The sequence below is a fragment of the Rhinopithecus bieti genome, unplaced genomic scaffold (genome assembly GCF_001698545.2).
Source record: "Rhinopithecus bieti isolate Rb0 unplaced genomic scaffold, ASM169854v2 scaffold_7985, whole genome shotgun sequence".
Lineage (NCBI taxonomy): Eukaryota > Metazoa > Chordata > Mammalia > Primates > Cercopithecidae > Rhinopithecus > Rhinopithecus bieti.
The window spans coordinates 173,369-191,602 of NW_016805762.1; the positions used below are offsets into that span (position 1 = coordinate 173,369).

General features: G+C 41.0%; 1 protein-coding gene across 1 annotated transcript in view; it reads left to right on the forward strand.

The window, feature by feature from the left end:
* The window catches only part of TBC1D9 (TBC1 domain family member 9), a 140,123-nt gene that overhangs the window by 95,995 nt on the left and 25,894 nt on the right, over positions 1–18,234 (forward strand). The window contains exons 10-13 of the mRNA XM_017873643.1: positions 2,578–2,792; positions 4,637–4,754; positions 6,592–6,877; positions 7,179–7,308. Of these exons, the coding sequence (XP_017729132.1) occupies positions 2,578–2,792; positions 4,637–4,754; positions 6,592–6,877; positions 7,179–7,308 (749 nt within the window). The remainder of the gene's footprint in view (positions 1–2,577; positions 2,793–4,636; positions 4,755–6,591; positions 6,878–7,178; positions 7,309–18,234) is intronic.

Consider the following 18,234-nt stretch of genomic DNA (forward strand, 5'->3'; position numbering starts at 1 on the left):
AGTCTCGCTCTGTCGCCCAGGATGGAGTGCAGTGGCCGGATCTCAGCTCACTGCAAGCTCCGCCTCCCGGGTTTACGCCATTCTCCTGCCTCAGCCTCTGGAGTAGCTGGGACTACAGGCACCCGCCACCTCACCTGGCTAGTTTTTTTTTTTTGTATTTTTTAGTAGAGACGGGGTTTCACCATGTTAGCCAGGATGGTCTCGATCTCCTGACCTCGTGATCCGCCCGTCTCGGCCTCCCAAAGTGCTGGGATTACAGCCTTGAGCCACGGCGCCCGGCCGCAGTGTGCAACTCTTACATGTGTTTTGTTATAGTTATTCCGAAATATTTTATTCTTTTTGATGCTATAGTAAAGGGAATTCTTTTCTTACTTTCATTTTCAGATTATTCATTGCTAGCCTATAGGTTTTGTGTATTGATCTTGTATCCTGCAGCCTTCATGAACTCATTCATTTTTTCCAGCATTGTTGAGGTATAATTGACAAATACAAATTATATATATTTAAGGTGTATTGATTTGATATACATTGTGAAATGATTACTGTAATCAAGCTAATTTAACATACCTATTACCTCACATTGTTACTATGTTTTTTCTTTTTGTCTTTTTTTCTTGTTTTTTTTTTTTTGGTGGGGAGAGTTTGGTGAGAGAATACTTAAGATCTACCCTCTTAGCAAATTTCAAGTGTAGAATACAGTATTACATGAGATCTTCAGAAAATTTTCATTTCTTATAACTGAAGCTCTATACCCTTTAACCAACATCTCTCCATTTTCCCCCTTCCTTAGCTCCTGGTAATCACCATTCTATTCTCTGTTTCTATGAGTTTGACTGTATTAGATTCCATATATAACTGAGAACATGTATTACTTGTCTTTCTGTGCCTGGCTTATTTCACTTAGCATAATGTCCTCCGGGTTCAACCACGTTATCAAAAATGACAGAACTTCCCCTCTTATAGGCTGAATATAGTATCCCATTTTGTATATATGCCCCATTTTCTTTATCCATTCATCTCTTAATGGGCATTTAGATTGTTTCTGTATCTTGCCTGTTGTGAAAATGCTGCAATAAACATGGGAGTGCAGATATTTCTTCAGGATGCTGATTTCACTTCTTTTGGATATATGCTTAGAGTGGGATTACTGGATCATAAGGTAGCTCTATTTTTAGTTTAGGGAATGTCTATACCGTTTTCTATAATGGCTGTAGCAATTTACATTCCCACCAGAGCGTACAAGGGTTCCCTTTCTCTCCACATCCTTGCCAACACTTGTTATCTTTTGTCTTTTTGATCATAGCCATTCTGACAGGTATGAGGTGGTGTTTCATTGTAGTTTTGATTTGCATGTCCCTGATGATTAGTGATGTTGAGCACTTTTAAATCACCTGTTGGGTGATTTGTATACCTTCTTTTGAGAACTGTCTGTTCATTTCCTTTGCCCATTTTAAAATCAGGTTGTTTGGTTTAGACTATTGAGTTCTGTGAATTCCTTATATATTTTGTATATTGACCCCTTATCAGACATATGGTTTGCAGATATTTTCTGCCATTAAGTTGCTTTTTGATTGCTTCCTTTGCTGTGCAGAGCTTTTTAGTTTGATGCCATCCCACTTGTCTGATTTTTGCTTTTGCTGCCTGTGCTATTGGTGTCACATCCAAAAAATAATTGCCATATCAGTGTCAAGAAGCATTTTCTCTCTATATTTTCTTCTACCAGTTTTATGGTTTCAGGAACCGTGTTAAAACTTTAATCCATTTTGCATTAATTTTGGTACACGGTATAAAAAAAAAGGGTTCATTTTCATTCTTCTGCATGTGAATATTCAGTCTTCCCAACAGTAATGTAATTAAAATTTAGATTGAGAAGTAGATATTTGCATATAGGGTTTTTCTGTCTTAAAGAATCCTGAAGTGTAAGTATCTCAAATGGATGAGGCTCAGTATAACTCCATCCTCATCCCCACCACCCAAGGAACTTCCATCACTAATGATGACTCACCACTGCTAGGAATACTCTTACCACTCTCTGCAATTTGAAAAACCCCACCAAGTATCTCCACCTTCTCCTCAATATGGCTGTTAAACCCTTCAGAACTAACAGGTTAGCAGGCAGTTTTCAAACTTATTTTGAGAGTCAGACCCTCCTTTTTCAAGTGAAATCTTAATGAAAACCACAATAAAATAAAAGCAAAGCTGCTGGGGTTGAAGAGAGCAATGAGAAGGTGAAGCGTCAGCCTGGCTTGTTATGGTGACCTCCCCACCTGTGCTCCTAAGCGGCCCGTTGGGTCTGTGTGGTCGTTCCTCGGTGCATGGTTTTGTAGCTTGGGAACCTCTACCTTAGGAAAGTTTTTAAGTAGCCAGCCTACTGTGGAACTGAAAGAGGGAAGGAGGCCACAGGAAAATTCACCAGTCTAGCCACGATTGCAACATACCACATCTGTGATTTCACCTTCTCTTGCAAGTTTCCTTTGAGAGGTAGGGAAGTAAAGTGGTTCAATCGTAAGCTGTAGTTGCAAACCAAAGGGCAGAGCGCTCATATTTTTGATATTGTATCTGTTGGATATATCTCAGGTGCCATCAATGAAAAGGCCACACATCCTGGGTACTATGAAGACTTAGTGGAGAAGTCCATGGGGAAGTATAATCTCGCCACGGAGGAGATTGAGAGGGATTTACACCGCTCCCTTCCAGAACACCCAGCTTTTCAGAATGAAATGGGCATTGCTGCACTAAGGAGAGTCTTAACAGCTTATGCTTTTCGAAATCCCAACATAGGGTATTGCCAGGTAAATGTCATAGGTGGTTTATGCTAAAAAATAAAATAAAAGTTCTATTTATTTGCCAACACATAGTGGGAAGGAAGGTTTACGGTTAACAGAACTATGACTTCCCCAGGCCCTCTCAACCTTGGCACTGTTGACACTCTGGACTGGTTAATTCTTTGTTGTATGGGCTGTTCTGTTCTTTGTAGAAAGTTTAGTAACATCGCTGGCCCCTACCCACTAGATGCTGGTAGAAAATCCCCAGTTGTAACAACCAGAAATGTCTCTAGATATTGCTAAGTGTCTGAGAGGCAGAATCATCCTGGGTTGAGAACCACTGCACTGAGCGGAGGAACCCTTTCTGGATTCACCACTGCCTAGCTAGTGACCTGGAGAAGATCCTTCTGATCACTCCCTGCCTCAACCCTCATCCCACCCTGGAGGAAGAGAGAGCATCCTGAGCACCAGGCCTGTCACTGTGGCTCGCCACAGTGTTCCTACTTTGCATCCTCTTAAGTAATCATGTCCTTAAATAGAGCTTTTATATGCTAGGGTTATGTCTTAATACACACTAAAATAAATGCTTAACTTAGTATTAAGAAAGGTGCCTACATACCAACAAAAGTCATCTCTTGTACTGGTATAGATGCCAAAATTTGGGAAGCTCCAAAATAACGTGACCTTAGAATCGAAGGCTATATCGTCATAGAGGCCTTCCCTGACCATCCAGCAAAAGCTAAAAGAGGCTGAACTCCTACTTCAACACGCAAGTGCACGTGCATGCACATGTTAGTCTCCCTTTACTGCATTAGTTTACCTTTTTATAACTTTCAATTTAAATAACCCCCCACACAGACTAGTTAACCTTTTCATCTTTGTTTTATCTAACACTAGCATTTAGGACCTGCAAGATATCACCACTGTGTCCCTCATCTTCCAATACCTATTCCAGAGCCTGTTACAAGGTAGACCCCTAAAAAACCTATCTCCACTGAACTGGCAGGGACCATCATCATGTACTAGGATCAGCAGGTTAATTCTCAAGTGGAATTTCCATGATGATGTCACTTGGGAACAAAATGAGTAAGACTTACAAGAAAGAGCCTATTCAACCAAAATACCTTTTTTGAAATTATATTGTAGAAGCCTGATGAACAGTTACTGGTTTCTAGGAGATCAAAAGCATAGGAGATAATTGGCCTCTAATATAATAAAGTTCATATTTATCTTTTAATCTTCATCTTTTTAATTAAGAAGACTATTAAAGTAGTTGGGTCTAGAGTGGTTATGAGGTATCTGATAATATCTTTTAATAAAGTACAGTTACTTTAGAATTTAAATCACTCTCAGTTATCACTACCATCTCTCTCCAGATGGAAATGTTGGGTGAGGACTCCAAGTCTGAAAGGTTTCATTGTTCTGTGAGGAAAGCCTGGAGCCATGTGTACCTGATTATAGAAACCATTATGGAAAGTTACAAAGGAAATGTTTACCTCACTGAATTAAGAACATTGAGAGATTTTAGCAGGTTAAAAGCTTTGTGAAATAGCCTTTGGGCAAATTTTTGGAATAGGGGTTTGCCAGTAGGAGTTCAGGGCTCTGTCTGGTGAATATTGGTGCTGAGGAAGACTCTGCAAACTTACTGGTTCAAGGCTCAAGATTTTACATTTTTAAAGGGTCATAAAACAAAACTCAGAAGAATATGTGACAGAGACTATGTATAGCCTCCAAAGCCTAAACATGTTTATCTAACCTTTCATAGAAAAGGTTTGCCAGCCCCTGTGAGAATAACTGAGTAATTTTAATATGCTAACAGAATTTCTTATATTTTAAACTGTATTTGTTGACATCCTCTTTCACTTTTTTAGGCCATGAATATTGTCACTTCAGTGCTGCTGCTTTATGCCAAAGAGGAGGAAGCTTTCTGGCTGCTCGTGGCTTTGTGTGAGCGCATGCTCCCAGATTACTACAACACCAGAGTTGTGGGTAGGTGGAGATGCATTTAACATTTCAACCTATGTCTTGTCAACAAGATGTTTTTAGAGAGGTACCAGCCGGAACACTATTTCTGGTCACCATAAGCCAGAAGAGTTTCAGACTACTCCAGTTTTTCAAAATGGAAATGAGAGAGGTTGAATTAATATGGTTGTATACAAAGGAGCCCCATGGAGTTTAAGGGACTACACACATACCACTGCTCCAGAAATTATTTTAGAAAATATTTGATGTGTGTGTCACTCTGACATGTGAGAGCTACACCAGGTATACGTACCATCAACACAAAGAGATTTGATAAGAAAATTAATAAAGAGGATGGGAACCTATGAAATACAGAGGTATTCCCAGCCCCCCCCAAAAAAAAGGCTATCTGGGGTAGAAAAAATAGAATATAGAGGTTTATTGAAAACTAGGTTTCTAAGGTATTTTTCAGGACTGTTTTTATTGCAAAGCAAACACCTGTTTTGAGGATTTAATTTATTGCTGTAACTCCTTGTAATTCTCTCAAATGTCAGTGATTCATTTTAGCAGGACAAGCTTTTCATTGCTAGGGTCATACAGTATATTGTTTATGCTTCTCGCTTGCTTTCTTTCTATATTTCTAAACATTTGCACATGAATTTGATTACTGAAAATATTATCAAAAATGTCCTTAAGTTGATCATGAATGTGTACAACAGGAATGCTTTTAAGTTTTAAAAAAAGTAATTGTTTTAAAAAATGATTAATACATGGGCACCACGCATCCGGAAGTGTGATTTTTTTTTTTTTTTTTTTTTTTTTTTTTTTTTTTTTTTGAGACCATCTAGCTCTGTTGCCCAGGCTGGAGTGCAGTGGCGTGAACTTGGCTCACTGCAACCTCCGCCTCCCAGGTTCAAGCGATTCTCCTGCCTCAGTCCCTGAGTAGCTGAGACTATACAGACTCCCGCCACCATGCCTGGCTAATTTTTGTATTTTCAGTAGAGACAGGGTTTCACCATGTTAGCCAGGCTGGTCTTGAACTCCTGACCTCAGGTGATCCACCTGCCTCAGCCTCCCAAAGTGCTGGAATTATTATTATTAATATTATTTTAATAAATAAAAGTTTGCCAGCTAAGCTGCTTAGATGTACATTTGGAACTGTAGTCATGTGTTGATGTTCTGGCTGATGATGGACTGCATATACAACAGATGTCCCATTAGATTATAATACTGTATATTTACTGTTTCATTTCTATGTTTTGATACACAAGTATTTACCATTATGTTATAGTTGCCTGCAGTATTTAGTACAGTAATGTGCTATACAGGTTTGGAGCCTAGGAGCAATAGGCTATGCCATACAGCCTAGGTGTGTAGTAAGGCTCTACCGCCTAGGTTTGTGTGAGTACTTTCTAAGATGCTGACATGACATATTCGCCTGACAACCCATTTCTCAGAACATGTCTCCATTGTTAAGTGATGCATGACTATACATGGATGTATATTTCATGCCAAACCAAACATTATGTTGCCAACACAATAACTAATTGTATGTCATGAAAACTTTATAAACTGGCTTTCTTAACAACCCTTATAATTGTCATGTGATTGTTCTTTTTTGGAAGGGAAAACGGGACAGGAAGAGCCCCGAAAAAGAAGATGCAGCCAGAACTAATCTGGTGACTGAGCTGTGTTGACACCTTGGTCTAGTAACAGTCACAGCAGAACAGTTAGCAGAAAGGAACAGAGTCCTGTGCTAGCAGTCATTGTGAACTGGATTATTAGTCAAGTTGTTTGAATGGATTCTTTAGTTACACTGTGTAGTTGGCTAAGCTGTGCCTTTTTGTGTACCTCGCTGCTACAGGTGCACTGGTGGACCAAGGTGTCTTTGAGGAGCTAGCACGAGACTACGTCCCACAGCTGTATGACTGCATGCAAGACCTGGGCGTGATTTCCACCATCTCCCTGTCTTGGTTCCTCACACTATTTCTCAGTGTGATGCCTTTTGAGAGTGCAGTTGTGGTTGTTGACTGTTTCTTCTATGAAGGAATTAAAGTGATATTCCAGTTGGCCCTAGCTGTGCTGGATGCAAATGTGGACAAACTGTTGAACTGCAAGGATGATGGGGAGGCCATGACCGTTTTGGGAAGGTATCGTACTAAGCCTCACTTTGAAAACCACCTCCGGTTTTCTTCCTCATGCTTTCTCTTCATTTCGTGAGTCTTAACTGATTTGATGGTGATCATAATGCTCGCTTCTTCCTGTGGCTGACGATTTATTTTCATATGCTTTTTCTTTAGAAATTAACAGAATTTCTTTCTCTCTTTCCATCTTTAAAGAAACTCTAGTCCTTTGTTTTAAAATGTAGAACTTGCAGAAAGTGATTGGAGAATTATAATGGGAGGATTCCAGTTTCTTCTCCCTGTGACTTCTGATGCATTCTTCTTCCAGGTATTTAGACAGTGTGACCAATAAAGACAGCACATTGCCTCCCATTCCTCACCTCCACTCCTTGCTCAGCGACGATGTGGAACCTTACCCTGAGGTAGACATCTTCAGACTCATCAGAACTTCCTACGAGGTAGGTCTTGTTTCCTAGCTGAGCAGAGCTTGACCATGCATTCCACACTTCCATTGCTGCCTGTTTTGTGCTGATGTAACAGAATACCACAGACTGGGCAAAGAACAAATATTTATTTCTCAATTCTAGACTTTGGGACACCCCAAATCAAGGCATTGGCAGGTTAGGGCCTGGACTTTCTGCTTCCAAGATGGCACCTTGCATGCGGCATCCTCCAGAGGGGAGGAATACCACGACTTCACTAGCAGAAGAGAGAGAACCCATGCTCATAAGACCTTTTTATAGTGACGTTAATCCATTTGTGAGGGCAGAGTCTTCATGACCTCAGTGTTGCAGGTGATTGGCAACTATCTGAGGCTGCTATCATGTGGATAGTAGGAAGAATTTACCAAGGCAGTTGTAAGTAAAGAAAAGCAGATTTATTAAGGAAAGCATGAAAATACATTTCAAGGATGCAATGGGCAAGTTAGCAAGAGAGGAGTTAACTGCAAAGAGACAAAGGCTTGCTGGGGATTTTATAGGATGGTTCTCGTGCTGTGTGCTGGAGAGGGCTTTGTGCAGTACTGAGAGCACCGCAGTTGTAGTGAGCTAACTTGCATTTTTCTGTCAGCCGAGGGTCTGGTGATAGCTGGGCACAGGAAGATTATGAGTTATTTGTGCAGGAGAGCTATGTGCCCTTGATCATGAAGAAGGGTAGACTTATAGCTTATTTGTTTTGATTATTTATTTATAAATTTATTTATTTTGCTTTCCCTGGGTCCTGCTAGCCCAATTCCCTTTCCCTAATTAGGACTCCACACTAAATACCTCCTATGAGACCCCACTTTCCAACACTGCTGCGATGGGGATTAATTTTCAACATGCATTTTAGAGGGAATACACTGAGACCATAGGCTTACCTGCTTCCTTCTACATTGTGAGAACTACTGGTCAGAAGTAAGTAGTTCTGTGCTAGCTGACAGCTTTGACCTCCAGAGATGGACACTGAATGGAGCCTGGATGTCTTGATGAGTCTAATACCATAGTAGCACATGGCAAGACAAGCTGTGGCTCTCCAGCGCTTTACCATTCCCATCCTGAAGCCTGATCTAGTAGCAGCTCAGTTTCAACTCTTTATAGATTAAGGAGGGGCTGTTGAGAGTGGGCATGGGGAGGCTGACCTTCACAAATCAATTTGCTTTCTGTTCCCATGCTAAGTACTTAGGGCTTCTTTGAAGTAGACAGTCTGAGACACTTAGAATAGCCTGTATAGCCCAGAGTAGACAGAGTCCCAGGATTCCTCTAAAATTGCTTGGCCTTGGTGGGGGAGGATGCTTTCTTGTCCATGATGACCCTGGAATCAGCCTGATCTGCTGCTCAATCTCACAACAGAACTAATATGCTTCTTGGGGTAAAGGAACCACAGTGCCACTTGCCCCCTTAAGCACCTGGTGGTTTGTGAGGCCCCAAGTGTTCATAACACTTGATGGTTTCTTCATTTCCTGATCCTTGATTCTCTAAACTTTTATAGAAATGGTCACTAAGAAGGAGAAAGCATGAGTATTCTGCTGAGCACACTGTGCTCTCTGCAGATGTTTTGTGATTTTGATTGGTGATTGTCAGTATTCCAGCTAGCAACAAAGTGGATAAGAGAGAAATAGTAAGGAATGGAGTGAGATCAGAAAGTCTGTCTTAAAGTAAAAAATTTAGTGCTTTAAAAAAATTGCTATGGATATAGAAATCTTTTCAGAAATGTTTGTCCTAACTCATAATGAGACAGACTGGTAATTATTTTTTTTAATCTTCATTGAAACTCCATATGTATTGAAAGCAAAATATTTTGTTTTAGAATCATAAAAGCAATACATGTTTATTTTGGAAATTGTAGGGAAATAGGAGGAAAAAAATAAACTGTATCCTATAAGCATTTTACATTTCCCTTAAGTATGTTTTTATACTTACAACATACACTTTTAAAAAAAAGGTCCTTCTAAATACTGCTTTGTCATTTTCTATGTATACCATGAGCATTCCCTAATATATTAAATATTATTTGAAGGCATGATTTTACTAAATTGTATTCTGCTTTAATGAGGTAACAAAATTCATTTACCTAGTTCCCTTTTGTTAGACACTTACTTCGATTTCTTCCAAATTTTCCGTGTTATATAGCATTCTAAGATAAACTTGTACCCAAATATCACATCTCTGATTATTGTCTTAGAATCCTAGAAATGAATTTAAATTAAAAGTTTGGGTTAAAAGAATAGATTTAAAAAAAAGAAGGATCAAGCTATTGGCACACACTGTCAAATTTCCATAAAGTATGTTTCAATTTATGTTTCCACTATTAGATATAAAGAATGAATATTTCATCTTACTGTCTCCAAAACTATTTCCATATGCATTTAAAAAAATCATTGTCCCAGGACTTTGGAATAGTACTGTATGACGTAAGCAAGAGCTTTTCTATCTGTGGGTTGCTTTTCTAAAGGAATCCTCAGACCTTGATTGTTAAAAGAATTCTGGACCAAGGTATTGTGGGATATAATGGGGTTTCTCTTCCAATTATCTGATCAATCTTTTATTCTTTAATTCATAGTACGCCCCACCTTTTCTTCTTTTCTCCTTTTCCTTTTGCCTTTGTTAGATGCCTAGTGCCGCCTCAGTACCAAGCGTTACCAGTACCAGCTCACATTCCTTTCCTTATTTGGAAAGAGGACTCACTTTCTTGTTCATTACCGACACCCGCTTCCCCTTTCTCTCCACTTTCTTTTACGTTCCCACCCTATCTAAAAAAATCAAATGTTTGGCCAACCGGGATTAGTTTAGATTGTATGACCTGACCCCAGCCAATGGGGAAAGGGTACAGGGGCAGGTCCTGCATCAGGAATAAAGGCTCTCCTGCCCTTTGTTCAGATGTGCTCTCATGGCAACTGGCCAAGGAGGCACCCCTCTGCGCAGAAGTGAAATTGTTTTGCTAAGAATCTTTTGTTCAAGTGTTCAATTTCCTTAGGATTTTGAGCATTATTCCTAAAGTATTAAAGGTTAGTATGTGGCAACTCAGCTTTATTCTCAACAGCAGATAAGCCAGCTTCATGCTGAAGTCAGCACTTTGCCCATTTTTAAAAGGAAAGCAAAGAATTGAGACAAGGCCAAGGGCTGATTTCCATTTACATCCTCTTGGGCTGATCCCTAATGGTGGCCCTCAGGCTGCCAAACATCCTATCATAACAGGACAAAGCTGCAGTTCCCTTCCGCTGCCTGGAAAGACAATCCTTTTAATTTATATCAGTGCCTGTATTACCAGGTCTTTCGGTGCGTGGTAACTGGGTTTTTGTTTTCTCTTCTCTGCTTAAGTGTCACTACTCTGCTCATGTTTCCATGGCTCTCTAACGCCTTGTAGACCAACTTTAAGAGAACACCACGAACTCTTGCTGATCATTTTTTTCCCTCCTAACCAGTAAATTGGTGGTTTTCAATCCTGCCTGTGCATTAAATCACTTAATTTTATTTTTTAAGCTAAGCTTTTAAAAATAAACTCCTAGGCTCCATCCCAGGCCAATTAAATCTGAATCTAGGCATGAAGCCCAAGAGTATGTATTTTTTTAAAAATTTCCCAGGTGATTCCAAATGTCCGGTGAGGGTTGAGATTCACTGCACTGGCAGAATGGGGCTAATCACTGATGTGGATAAGAATCTGGTTTGGGCTCAGGCATGACACCTGAATGTTCTCATGTACACAATGCATTTCTTTCTGTTCCTCAGGATAATTAGCTGTGACAATTGAAACATAGGAAAGAAATCCTGAAAGCACATTCGTCTTTTGAGATTTAGTTAAGGGCTCCCGAGGTTGCTAGAAATCAGTCTGATATTGATAAGTTCACTTCATAAATACCTCGTGGGGAAAATCTCACTCATTATAAGTTCCCCTAAGCCTCTGTTGAAGGGAATTGTGCAGGTGGTATGAGACTCCAGTTTTCTTCTGCGTGGACCCTTGTGTGAAGCCCTGCACTTTGGGCAGTGTAATATAGAAGTAAAAGACAAAGTCCCAATCTTTAAGTTTGATTCATAGACTGAGATGCCCCTCCTGGAAGGCACAAGAGGATGTTAATAGGCCTTAAAGTGGGTACACAGCTGTCACAGAGCCTCTTCATGTCCGAGATGACCCAGCCCAGTGTGTTTAGTCTGAAAAGTGTTAACCAGGGAAAGGATGTGGCTAATAAAACAGAAGGCACAATCTGTGAAGATGGATAGGCATTTGTGAAAGCTTAGAGCAATGTATCTCTGGCTTATTAATGATTACTATAATAGCTATTACTCATCGAGAGCCTGCCATGTGTGGGGCAAGGTGCTGGGTGCCTTGTAGGCAGCCCTGCCATGTAAATGTTAACGCATTTCAAGGTGAAAATGTAAGTTAAGAGAGGTTGAGCTAGTTTTTCCAAGCTGCACAGCTAGAAAGCAGCAGCCAGTATCCAAGTAAGAGCTCCCTTGCATTAAAGTCAGGACTAAGGGAGTTTATCTGGATTAGAAGAGAGATGGAATTACGGATGTACCGATGGTCATGAGGTCAACTGGTCCAGTGGAGCTGGTTAGTAGGGAGTCTTGAAATCACTAATTGACTTGGAAGGCATCCAACAGCCACTGGAGACAAGAGCATTCTTCTTGAAGTACGTTATCTCTGCTTTCTGTGCAACACATTGGAGGAGGGGGAGAGCTGAAGGAACAGACAAGCAAAAAAGATAGTGTGGTTATAGATGGGAAGGACCCAAGAGTTGCAAGAAACAGCATTTGTCTATTCATGTATTAACAAAATCTTTTTTTTTTTTTTTTTTTTTAATTTGAGACAGAGTCTCCCTCTGTCACCCAGGCTGGAGTGCAGTGGCTTGATCTTGGCTCACCGCAACCTCCACCTCCCGTGTTCATGTGATTCTCATGCCTCAGCCTCCCAAGTAGCTGAAATTACAGGCATGCACCACCACATCTGGCTAATTTTTTGATATTTTTAGAAGAGATGGAGCTTCACCAAGTTGGCTAGGTTGTTCTCAAACTCCTGACCTTAAGTGATCCATCCACCTCAGCCTCCCAGTGTACTAAGATTACGGGCATAAGCCACTGTGCCCAACCAAGGAAATTTTTACTTAAGATTGTATAGGCACCTTTCTTATACCAGGTATCATGCTCAGCCCTGGGGATACATTATCAGCACTAGATATTTTCTTTTTTTTTTTTTTTTTTTTGAGATGGAGTCTCACTCTGTCGCCCAGGCTGGAGTGCAGTGGCACAAACTCGGCTCACTGCAAGCTTTGCCTCCCGGGTTCAGGCCATTCTCCTGCCTCCGCCTCCGGAGTAGCTGGGACTACAGGCGCCTGCCACCAAGCCCGGCTAAATTTTTTATATTTTTTAGTAGAGACAGGGTTTCACTGTGTTAGCCAGGATAGTCTCGATCTCCTGACCTCATGATCCGCCTGCCTTGGCCTCCCAAAGTGCTAGGATTACAGGCGTGAGCCACTGCGCCCAGCCAGCACTAGATATTTTCAAGCACAGTACGAGTCAAAAGGATAACATAATACATTTCCTTTAACCCATCATCCAATCCCAACAACTATCAACATTTTTCTGATCTTTGTTTTATTACTCCTCCCCACCTTTTTTTCTTTTTTTCCTGGAGTAACTTAAGGTAAACTCCAGACAGTATATTATTTCACCTGTTAAAGAATGTATCTCTAACAGATAAATTCTTCATTATGTGTCTCTAATGATAAGGTGAGTTTGGGCGTGGCATTTTTTGCTAATCCATGACTTTGAATTTTAAGTTTAATTTTTAAAAGTTTGTTTATACCTCAAAAGAAAATGTGGACCTATAAGTTAGTTCTCACCAGTTGTTGATGGAACCTCACTTATAACATTAGCAAGTTTTGCAATTTTTTTGTTGTTATTGAGACAAAGTCTGGCCTATCACCAAGGCTGGAGTGCAGTGGTGCCATCTCGGCTCACTCCAACCTCTACCTCCCAGGCTCTCAAGCCATCCTCCCAGCTCAGCCTCCTGAGTAGCTGGGACTGCAGGTGTGCACCACTACACCTCGCTAATCTTTGTCTTTCTTGTGAAGGTGGAGTTTCACCATGTTGGCCAGGCTCGTCGGATGAGCTCAAGTGACCTGCCTGCCTTGGCCTCCCAAAGTGCTGGGATTACAGGCGTGAGCCACTGTGCCCGGCCAGGTTTTGCTGATTTTAAAACGTGTCTTCATCTTTCTCTTTCTCTTATCAACAATGCTAGGAATAATAAAAGCTACCATACTAATTGCTTTACCTATGTGTGTATAAAATTCTTACACCATTCCAAAGAGGTAGGAATTCTTTTCCCTATATTGCTGATGAAGAACATGAGGGCCATCAGTTTTTATAAAATTTCTGTGAAATCTGGGACTTGCTATGTGTCCTACTTGCTACATGTGACTGTGAAACTGTGCCCTTTCTACAATGCCCAGGTGTCAAAAGCATGTCTCCTTTACAGAGGCCGAACTTTACATTATTGGTGTATATGTAAAGAAAATAGAGGCCAGGCGTGGTGGCTCACTCCTGTAATCCCAGCACTTTGGGAGGCCAAGGTGGGTGGATCACCTGAGGTCAGGAGTTTGAGGCCAACCTGGCCAACATAGCAAAACCACGACTCTACTAAAAATACAAAAAATCAGCCAGGCATGGCGGCGGGTGCCTGTAATCCCAGCTACTTGGGAGGCTGAAGCAGGAGAATCCATTGAACCCAGGAGGCAGAGATTGCAGTGAGCCAAGATCTTGCCATTGCACTCCAGCTTGGGCAACAAGAGCGAAACTCCATCTCAAGAAAAAGAAAAAGTAAAAGAAAATACTATAGAGCAGAATTACAAATTCACGTGACTGTGGCGTCACTCAGCAAGGCACTTAACAATGGGGCAGGGAGTGGAGGTGGTAGGAAAGGGTGGGCTTATGGAACTAAACAGCTGGGACCTGCTAAAGTTAACAGTCTCTTTAGCACCTGAGGCAAGGAACCATTACTGCCAAAACTTTTTATTTTTCAAGAGAAATTGGAACTCTTTATTTTACTTGAACGTTCCTGTTTTTTATAATACTCCCTGGGCCAAACAATATTCATCATGGACTTTCTAGCCTACTGGCTGCCTGTTCATGACTTCTGCTTTACAGCAACCTTCAAAATAAATTCTAGGTAAAAATATAGTGATACTGGACACTATGCTTAGAGTTAGTTTTTGTAATTTAATCAGCAGCATGTTCACACTACAGCTAATAGTTCACATGGAATATTGAAACTAAATGTTTTTTGTAATTTCCATATTTATGTGACAACTGTTTCTCTAGCCCTTTCTGATAGACAAAAGATCTCAAAAGATATGGCACCTAAAGAAGCATAAAATATTAAATGATATATTTTTACATAAAATATAAATACTGTATTCAAATATAAAATATGTGCCCACTTCTGGCAGAGTTATGAGGGTGTTCCTGGATGAGAATATAGTCATGGGTGGAGACTCTTCAGAGATCAGAGTACCCTAGAAAGGGCTGCCCATTCAATGAACATGGGACTCTACCAGAGTTTTGTTCACCTGAATTCATATCCCTGTTTCTTCTTATCATCTCCTGTCTCCTCTGCCCCCCTCACCCTCCTCTTCTGCCCTCCTTAACATCTACTCCCCACCAAACACATAAGTACACAGGTGCAGACAGACGCCACCCCCTTAGAAGTCAAGGTAGAGAGTGTGGGGCTGTTTCTTCGCAGCCCCCTGTGTGTGAGAACCCCTCTCTTGTCTCTGGGGCTCTGCCTCCTGTAATGTTAGGCTTTTCTATACCCTAAAGCCTCACATTCCATCGATTTCTCCTCTCTCTCACCCAGTCATCCAAGGCAGAGCCTCATTTACTATCTTAAGTATTTGGAGTTTTTTTCTGATCAAGGAATGTCTCTCAGGTGTCACTGGTGCTCAGCCTTCTGTTAACAGGAGTGAACCCCATTCTGCATACTGGGAAAATAAGAACCCCACAAATTCAGAAACACCGAAGAGGCATTTTGAGCATGATTTGATGACCTAGTTTTATTTTAAAACAGAAATAAACCATAGACTTTGCATATTAGAAACAATGCCTTCTTTTTATTTCAGTGAATTTCGCTGTGGTGGGCAGACTCATTCACATCATTCCATGGCCCTCTGGCCTACATGGAGCTTTGTTGTTGTTTTGTTTTGCTGGGTGTTTTTTAAGCTGTAGCACTTAAATATTTCAAGTTCTCTTTGGAGGATTTAGATAGGAAGGGCTGATTGAACTTGATTGAGCTTGACCATGTGGTCAGTCTCTTTTAAAAATCTATATCTGTTCTTCATCCCTCTTAGTAACACAGGGTAAGCTTTGAAGGATAAAGTAAATCACAGAAACACTGCGCTTGTTCCACTCAGGAATGATGGTGGGGTGGGAGGAGCCAGAGAACATAAACTTGAGACAGACTCATCTCCACCTCATTCCTTTATCTGAGCTACTTGCTCCTTGTTCTAAGTCTGGGGGAGAGAAAGGGAACATCTGCAGGCAGGACGGAGGAAAGTGTTGTGAAATGAAGGGCCACACACCTATTTGTTGGTTGGTATCAGGACCCACAGGGGCAAAGCAACAAAAAGAAGTACTGTCTGCTTTGAAAATTACCTTTCTGGCCAGGTGCCATGGCTCACATCTATAATCTCAGCACTTTGGGAGGCCAAGGCAGGCAGACCACTTAAGCTCAGGAGTTTGAGACATGCCTGGGCGACATAGGGAGACTCCATCTCTACAAAAAAATACAACAATTAGCCAGGCGTAGTGGCACATGCCTATAGTCCCAGCTACTCGGGAGGCTGAGGTGGGAGGATCATCTGAGCCTAGGAGGTTGAGGCTGCAGTGAGTCATGATCATGCCACTGCACTCCATCTTGGACACTAGAGTAAGACCCTGTCTCAAAAAAAATAATAAATTGCCTTTCTGCCAATAAAGATGTTAGAAATTAAACTGAAAAAATTAGAAACAGGCCACAGAAACATTCAGATAAGAATTGAGTTGGATTACATCAAAACAAAATTTTCAAAATAGTTGAGTTGGAGAAGAGACATAAACAAAGATGGATAATTTTGTTTATTGTTCAAGGAAGGGAAATTTTAGAAAATTAAAATAATTGTGTCAGGCGTGGTGGCTCACACCTGTAATCCCAGCACTTTGGGAGGCTGAGGCGGGCAGATCACGAGGTCAGGAGATCGAGACCATCCTGGCTAACACGGTGAAACCCCGTCTCTATTAAAAAACAATAGAAAAAATTAGCCAGGCGTGGTGGCGGGCACCTGTAGTCCCAGCTACTCGGGAGGCTGAGGCAGGAGAATGGCGTGAACCCGGGATGCGGAGCTTGCAGTGAGCCAAAATCACACCACTGCCCTACAGCTTGGGCGACAGAGCAAGACTGTCTCAAAACAACAACAACAAAAAGTAATAATAATTGTAGGCTCCCTTACCTCCAGCACAAATTCTATTTGGAACAAGTATTACTGTTACATTAGTGAACTAGCACTTCTCAAGGAACTGGAATATGCGATGCCTGGAAGAAGGTATTATATCCACACCTGTGTCTTTGTTTTGGGTAATGGGAAGTGTTGGCTGCCGCATTTACTGAGCCAAGTTTTGTTTGTCCTGTTTTTAGCATTTAATTCTGGCAGAGCCCCTCCCAAAGTCAGGGGAGGGAGAGAGATCCCCATGTCATTCTAATTGCTCACATTCCTTTACAAATCCTCCAAAAATAGCCAAGCAGAAACTTGGAGTCCATGGTTTCCTTTTAGGTTGGGACCATTTGCTCCAGAGGGAAGGGCCATTGTGTTTGGTCTCTGGTAAGTGCAGAGTCCTGGCTGAGGAAAGGGCCCTACCTAACAAATAGCAGAATCCATTTCTAGTTGATATTAATTAGATATGAGACACACGGGGCTGTTTGAATGTCAGGCTTGTGAGGAAGTAGCTCTTTTGCTTAGCAACCTGCAAAAGATTACAAAGCCAATGTTTAATATTAGTTACTATTATTGGGACTTTATATTAATGTATCTTTATCTCCAACACAGTTTTACAAGGACAACTTTGGGGTCTCATTTAGGAAGAAACAGGGTCAGAAGACTCAACTGAGTTGCTCATTCACGTAGCTAATTAGTCAAAGAACAATAATTTGAATCAAATTTTGTCTAGCTCCACAATTTATGTTCTTTTTAACCCAGAGACAAGGAAGAACTTACTGCCTATGATAGAATGGTAGTTGGTGGAGTTACAAAGCTATTTGTCTGGGTCTCAGAGCACTTACAGCTCAACCACTGTGGAACTCTGGGGGCCTAACCTCTCCAAACCTTGGTTTGCCCATTCATAAAACAGAGGTCTAGACTCACTAAAGTTATTTTAAGATGCAAATTAGATGGCATGTTAATGTCCCTAACAGTTGTAGGTACAATAAAGCTATCTTTCCTTCTGTCTCACAGGTAGTGTTTTTTATTGATCACAGGCATCCTACGGCCCAGTTTGAAGTAATAAATTCTCAGTTCTTCATCATTAGGCATGTAATTTGCAATGGATGCTCACTGCTTTTCTGTTTGGATCAAAAGACTTACCTTCCTTGAAAGTTTTTCTTTCCTAGCCAAAGATAAAACCCCATAGTGAATTAAATATAATTGCTTTTCATCATTAATGGCAGCCCCTACTAACTCTTGAATTCTAGCTTTTCAGTGCAAATACATATTGCATCTTCATCGTTGAGAAGAATCTGATTCCACCTTTGGAAGGCACTTCTTTGGAGATAAGAAGTTTCTTCCATAAATCCTGCTTTCATAAGGTTGAGACCCATTCACCACATTGCTGGTGGAAGATGGACTGGGCAGATTCAGAGATGTCAGTGTACTCTTCTGCTCTGAT